General features: G+C 37.0%; 1 protein-coding gene across 1 annotated transcript; it reads left to right on the top strand.

Annotated features, from left to right (window-relative positions):
• Positions 1-243: 243 nt before the first annotated feature.
• On the top strand, positions 244-2443 carry LOC135116760 (putative protein kinase C delta type homolog). Its single transcript, XM_064034304.1, has 3 exons — positions 244-359; positions 1694-1895; positions 2285-2443. The coding sequence occupies exons 1-3, from the start codon at positions 244-246 to the stop codon at positions 2441-2443; spliced, it is 477 nt and encodes a 158-aa protein (XP_063890374.1).
• Positions 2444-6815: the final 4372 nt, after the last annotated feature.

Here is a 6815-nt window from a genome sequence, read left to right as displayed (position 1 = left end):
ATTTTAGTACGTTTTTAGTAGAAAATCGATGCTCCGGAATAAAAACTGTGTCTGATGGATGTCCCTGAGTTAATTTTGCCACCGACTTCTAGGCCGATGCATGTTTGGAAGTCGGTTTTTTCATTAGTCAGATAGGTAAAACACTATGCTATGCTACATTCTCGTCTCATTCGTCTGGAACCCAACCCCAACATATTTGTGAAAAGGCTAGGCAGATAATGAAGTATAATTATTAATGTATTAATGAATGGTTTCCAGTGGTTGCCGGGCGGGGTCTGCGGCGAGGGTGGCGAAGGTGCCATTCGCCGTTCCCGCGGCAAGCGCATCACGCAGCGGCGCGGTGCTATCAAACACCATAAGTAAGTATAGCTATTAATTATCAACCTTCAATTACTATTACACTTACGAATAAAGGATTTTTTTTATGGAAAATCATCAAACGATCCTTCCTGCTGTGGGTGCAGCGCGAGGAAGTGTCAGACTCTCACTGTCTAAAATTCATCATGTTCCTTCTTAGCCCTCTATGTACTAGGGCCGCCGTCGTAGGCCTTTTATGTACCAGGGCCGCGGTAACTCTTTCGAACAATCCCGTAGCTCCGAACTAACTAAGAACCTTTAAACAAAGTTTCGTGATAGTAGTCTTGAAACGTGGACACATACAGACGTACGTGCGCCTTGAGAGTAAATATTGTACGTTTATGATTAAGATTTTATGAAGTTATTTCTGGTCGACGATTCTAAGTGAAAAAATAAATGGTATTCTAGACATTTACTTAGGTTCTAAATCCGGGACAAAGTTCTGGGCGAACAATTGTAACTGGCAGACAGGAAAATGACTTATCGCGGCCATGTTAACTAACCAAGGCAACAATGATACGGCTTCTTTGAAACTTTAGCACGCAGTTAGGAAAATCCCAGAAAATCCGCCTCTAACTGACCGAAAACTGTGGAATCACAAAACATATTTCTTTCATTCCTTCGCTTCTTATAATTCAGCATTGTGAGGGAAAACATTATCTAGGCTTAGAGCACTATATCCGCGGCAATATATCACGCCTCCTCTAAACTAATTTTGCAACTTCGCGTTTAAGATTTTTGGCGCAAGTGTGTTAGCATCGGTCCATCGACTGAGACCGCCTACGTGTCACCCGTCATGTTCACTCTTCCAACAATATACGACACAACTTATGTAATTTATTGAAATGTATTGGAACTCCCCGTTCCGGTGGTAAATTGGTCGCGAACTCTTATTTATGCATGCATTACCGCGTCACAGATCACTCACAACATCCAGGATGTGAACTAGTGAGCTGAGTTATTGCTTGTTTACTCACACTTGGCTGTGTCTAAGTAAATTTTGTAACACAATCAATCATCGTCATCTAAAGTGCTCCTGATTCCTGTCCCACATATTGTGAATTTTTAGACATGCTCACTGCTCATAAATACTTATGATTGAACTAGTCATCTACGTCTTAGACTACATTTTATGCACTCAAAATATTTCTTGAACAGCATTCTGGGGCTACTTACAACGGAACTCTATTTACTACACAATTTTTCCAATTCGTTTTTAAACAATATAGTTACCTACTTAAAAAATAATCATCACACTCCAGTTTTGAATACTTAACATGCCAGTGCATTTTTTCAAAGAAACTTCCACTTAAAAGGCACATTTTCTTCTTTCCAGGATCCACGAAGTAAACGGGCATTGTTTCGTGGCAAAGTTCTTCAGACAGCCGACATTCTGCGCATTCTGCAAGGAGTTCCTATGGGGCTTCGGCAAGCAAGGCTACCGGTGCTCCGTCTGCCAGACGGCTGTCCACAAGAGATGCCACAACAAGCTGCTCGGAAAATGTACGGGCTCATCTGCACACTCAGAAACCACTGTGGTGAGTTACTGCTGTTTATTGAAATTATCGTATGTGAAGAGCCGTGTGAGTGATTTATGATTTGTTGAGACTTATAAAATAGACTTTGTACAAAATAAATAAACTCGTGCAGCTGACCGTGAGGTAACGGGTTCGATTCCCAGGCCTCCGTAATTTTTGCTTCATGATTTATTTCTTCTACCTTTTCAAGATTTTGTAGCACTACTCGTAATATCTTCTTACAATAAAAATATCATGTTGGATATATCAATGATAATTAATTAGCCCAGTTTATGTGCATCCATATCTTTTATACTTCATGGAGGATCACATCTGCTTTTGAGTTTGTTTTCTATTAACTCTATTATTTCTCAATAAATCTCACTTAATATTGTTTCTTGTTATTGCAGTACCTCCGCGAGAGGTTCAAGGTGGACGTGCCGCATCGGTTCCGGCCGCACCAGTTCATGTCGCCCACCTTCTGCGACCACTGCGGAGCCATGCTGTACGGCTTCTTCAAGCAGGAGCTCAAGTGTGAAGGTACGACGCCTGCCAAATGTTTAAGATAAGGCCTATCTATATACTTTGATGGGAGTGCACGCTAAGTTACTATAGCAGCGCCGAATTTACTCTTTAAATATGGTTTTATGAAACCCAAAATATACGCAATATGAATAAGTACCCATAACCAAAGAAGAGAGGAACGGAGGAGTTTTAAAAAGCCGATAGAATTTCGTTATTTAATCAGTGTTGCACCTACCACTATATTTAACCACCCTGAGGTAGACTGCTGGTAGAGAACGCCTAAGATGTTAAGATCCGCCTGTGTACATGGTGTAAAAAGTATAAATAAATAAAGGTTCCAGTATTGTTTGCCTTTATTCATTTTGTGTGTATTTTAATATTTATTTACAATATTTATATGCATAGGCAAATAAAGACCTATCTTATAGTCATTTTTAAAGCCAGTTTACTGATTTTATTTGCGTGCACTCCCTGGCTGTTATACTTGCGTGGGTATAATCCTCGATCATAAGCGTAAGGCTTTGCGATCGGCGCGGCATGCTTTTCTCTTGTATACTTTCCTATCCGATGTTATCTTATAAATGGCAATATTGTACTATCGTGTATTTTCCTAACTAAAACAACGACACATATAGATTCAAAGAAATTTAATCAATAACAATGTTCTGTACTGTGCTGTAGTTCTAAGTAATAAGACCGTCAGATCACATTAACATGCCAACTTACATAGTTTCTCCAAGTATTTGTTATTGGAAAAGCTAAGCTAATATTGTAGAAGCCAACACTCATGATCGAGGATCAAGGCCGGTCTAATATTAGACAGTGCAATAATAAATGACTGCAATGAGTGTCGTACACGAGAATCAATTGTTTCACTATGGATCGCTATAACTTGCGTGGGCTGGAAGGGCGACCAAAATACTAGTGTACACTCGAGAACTTTGAATACGAGTCACGTGCAAATATATGCTTTGTTTGTACTTAGAATGTAGCTGCTTAGCACAAAAGAAAAATAAAAGATGTCATTAGTGCTTAATTGGTATGCTAAAAGGTATGTTTAAGACATGATAACCTGAATGTTAAGTAAATATGCTAGTGTGTTATAAAAAACATGGGCCATATATTTATTAGAAGAAATTTTATATCAATGTAATAATTACAATTGAGAGAAACACTAAGTACTCACATATTGCTTCATTAGACAACAAAATGTAATTAATTCTTAAGGATACCTTACCCCATCAAATCACTCTTTCACTCTAAAGTTGGCTGTAAGAGAACCCAACATTGGGTTAAGCTCGCCGTTGAGCATAATTATTCTATTATCTGTGAGTCAAAATGTGTTTATGTGTCCAATAAAGAATAAATTAAAGTAAACTAAAGAATAAACTAAACTATAAAAGATGTTGCAACTGACCCGATTTCAATGTTCTCAAGTGTAATGAAATCTACCTGAAATTGGCAGACCATCCCATTTTGACTATTTATACAAAAGTATGCGTATTATTTATGTGTACCTGTCTCGTTTCTGATGTTCACCTGTGTTTTATTTTAAGTGCATGCTTTGATAGCTGCATGGTGAGTGAGGAGCTTGGTGTGTTGCAGTTATGCTTAGTTGCAGTTGCTGACAGGTGTACGGGAAATATAATCGATGAGCAAAGCCATTCGGTTGCATTCGGTTACATTCGTTAAATTGCGATTGATTAACATTTCATATTTTATAATGTAGCAAGGTGGTGATATTGTTTTCGACCACGAAATAGTGAATTTTCCTTTCTATCTCAAACTCGAAATCATTTATTCAAACTTGGCTGCAAAACAGCTCATTTTTAACGTCAACATTTCAAAAGAATGCTCCCAAAACCTACCACTCCACCATTTCCTGAGTTTTGCTGGGAAAGAAGTGACGCAACAAACTCTCCAGCAGAACATGTCTGTTTGTACGTTAAATGAACCTTTTGAAATAGTGTTCATAGTTTATATTTTTTCATTGTATTTTTCTCTACCTTTAGATTAAAATCAAATTATTTTATAGAAAACGCAATAATGAAATTGATAAGCAAATACAAATTTTGTTAAAATATATTTTATCAAAAAACGTTTACTACACGAAACTAACGAAAATTTTGAAGTACACATTAGTGCTACGCTCCGCTACGACAGGGCTACGCTCCGCCCTACGCACGAGCTACGCGACCCTACGAACCGTCTACGCCGTACTACGCTGTTGTTACGAATTAAGTTTGAAGAATAAAGTAGGGTAGTATTTTACCCCTCCCCACTGGGGAGGCATGAGGGCCTGCCGTGGGCGGGCAATCGCCGGTGGGGACTGGATGCCATAGATTCCCAGACCCCTCCACTCAGGCGAGGTCGGAGTGCCGCTGGGCCTTTTAGTGGGTATACCGGGAACGTCTTTACCGGGGAGTCCCACATACCCTCTCCCGTCCCCGACGGGAAGGGGATGCGTAATAGCATTTTTAGCCCAGCGACAACAAAAAAAAAAAAAAAAAAGGGTAGTATTTTATAAGCTGTTAAGTGTCTAAAGCTTTTTGAAAATTAATATATCTAAGATGAGTTGAACTATTAAATAAAGACATTTAAGTGGCATTAACTAGGGGCACTTTTTTACAGAAATACATTAAGTTCGTCGTTATATCAAAGTCCATAAGAAATAAATAACTTTTTATCTTGGTCACGTCAGTAATTAATTAATTAAGTTATTGACCATTTTATTAAAAGCCTCAAATAAACTATGATGAACCTATTATTTTGTTTGGGAACGAAATCAATAGAAAAACATAATCTACCGTCATTCTTATTTTTAGTACGAGAGATGCATTTTTTGCAATAGTCGTTATAAAATGATTGTTTATCATGAAGTAGGAAATCATAAACTACTTTTCTAGATAATAAATCCACGTTATATTTGTTTTAAAGCACTTTTTGTTCGCAGTCATATTTTATAAGTAGCCTATTGAATGCCAGCCAAAAAATGGGCCACAGGAATGAGTGCAGCAAGACCAAGATATACTGCAGAATTCTATAACCTATCTAGGTATCTGTTGTTCTGCAATTAGAGATTGGAAATAATTTATGTGAATCTTATGTATTAAAAGATAAAGGAATTAATCGTTAGAGAAGCCACAATTTTGCAAGAGATAACTGATGAGAACTATTGAAAATCAATGGTGAAAAGAAATTACCCCGGCTTTCCAACAAATGCAGATTCGTTATGCTCTTATCATTTCCGATACCAGGCTTTGATTTTGTTATGTATTGTACATTTATGAATAAGGACCAAATACTTGGTTTAATAACCATAGAAAATTACCATTTCAGGAACCATATTTTAATATTTAGGCACCGGTACTTTTAAGATGTTTTATGTACAATTTACTTGGTGGCGTACAATAATTAATAAGGTTCAAAAAATATAAAAATCGGGCATAAACATTAGTATGTATAGAGCCATCAGATGTCTGAAATAAATACGTCTCATTCTAGGTACATCAGGAACTGCTCATATTATTAATTGCCACAATATATCACCTTCATAAAGTCAAATGATCTAGTTAGTTGACAATTTGGCTTACTCGATATGAACTCATTTTTATTTTAGTTTGACCCTATTTCTAGTTATTTAGCTCAAGCAGTTACGATCACAAGTGATTCTGTAACAAATAGCAGATTTTATAAAATCCACGTGCATTTGATTGGATAAGCACTCATTTTTTTTGAATTCTTCACGTACAAGTAACTTTTGGAGTACATTATAGAATTAAATAAAACTTTCTTTAATCTACATATCGAATATTATGTATATACATAAATGTTAAATTAAATTAATTAACGGTAAGAAAAAAGTGTTGCTCTATAGATTGTGTAGTTGTGTGATTGTACCAGTTTAGTTTTTATGACGATCCGGTACATATAGGTAGTGCATTGTTCCGTTATAACAAAATCCCATTTTCCTACATCGACTTCCGCGACATTGTATATTTTAATTTTAGAAAAAATACATCGTAGTCCAAAAAATCTTGTACATCGTTTATAAACAATTCCAGCTGAGAATAGTTCTCGTAAGTAGGTAGACAATGCTTGCTTAGCTATTAATACGCCTAGGCATGTCGCAAGATGTTTTATTTTAGATCGACTAATAATAGAACGGTAATAAATTCACTCACACAGCGTTATACTTAATTGGTTATGCAACATTTGTGTTTTACACTAGATTACTCATCTATGTGATTAGTTGAATGTATGCTTACTAAGCTGCTATTAAAATATGCATCATGAGGTGATAGCTCTCACCCAGGCATGTGAAAACTTCCTTCCGAGATTGTGACAAAAGTCATACGTGTCTATTATTACCGACTTGGCATCATCAATCAATCACCTGGGCGGGCGGCGCGGGGC

Source organism: Helicoverpa armigera, chromosome 4 (assembly GCF_030705265.1).
Source record: "Helicoverpa armigera isolate CAAS_96S chromosome 4, ASM3070526v1, whole genome shotgun sequence".
In the NCBI taxonomy this organism is placed as follows: Eukaryota; Metazoa; Arthropoda; class Insecta; order Lepidoptera; family Noctuidae; genus Helicoverpa; species Helicoverpa armigera.
The sequence above is the reverse complement of the archived record's forward strand: the minus strand, read 5'-3'. Positions and strand labels throughout refer to the sequence as shown.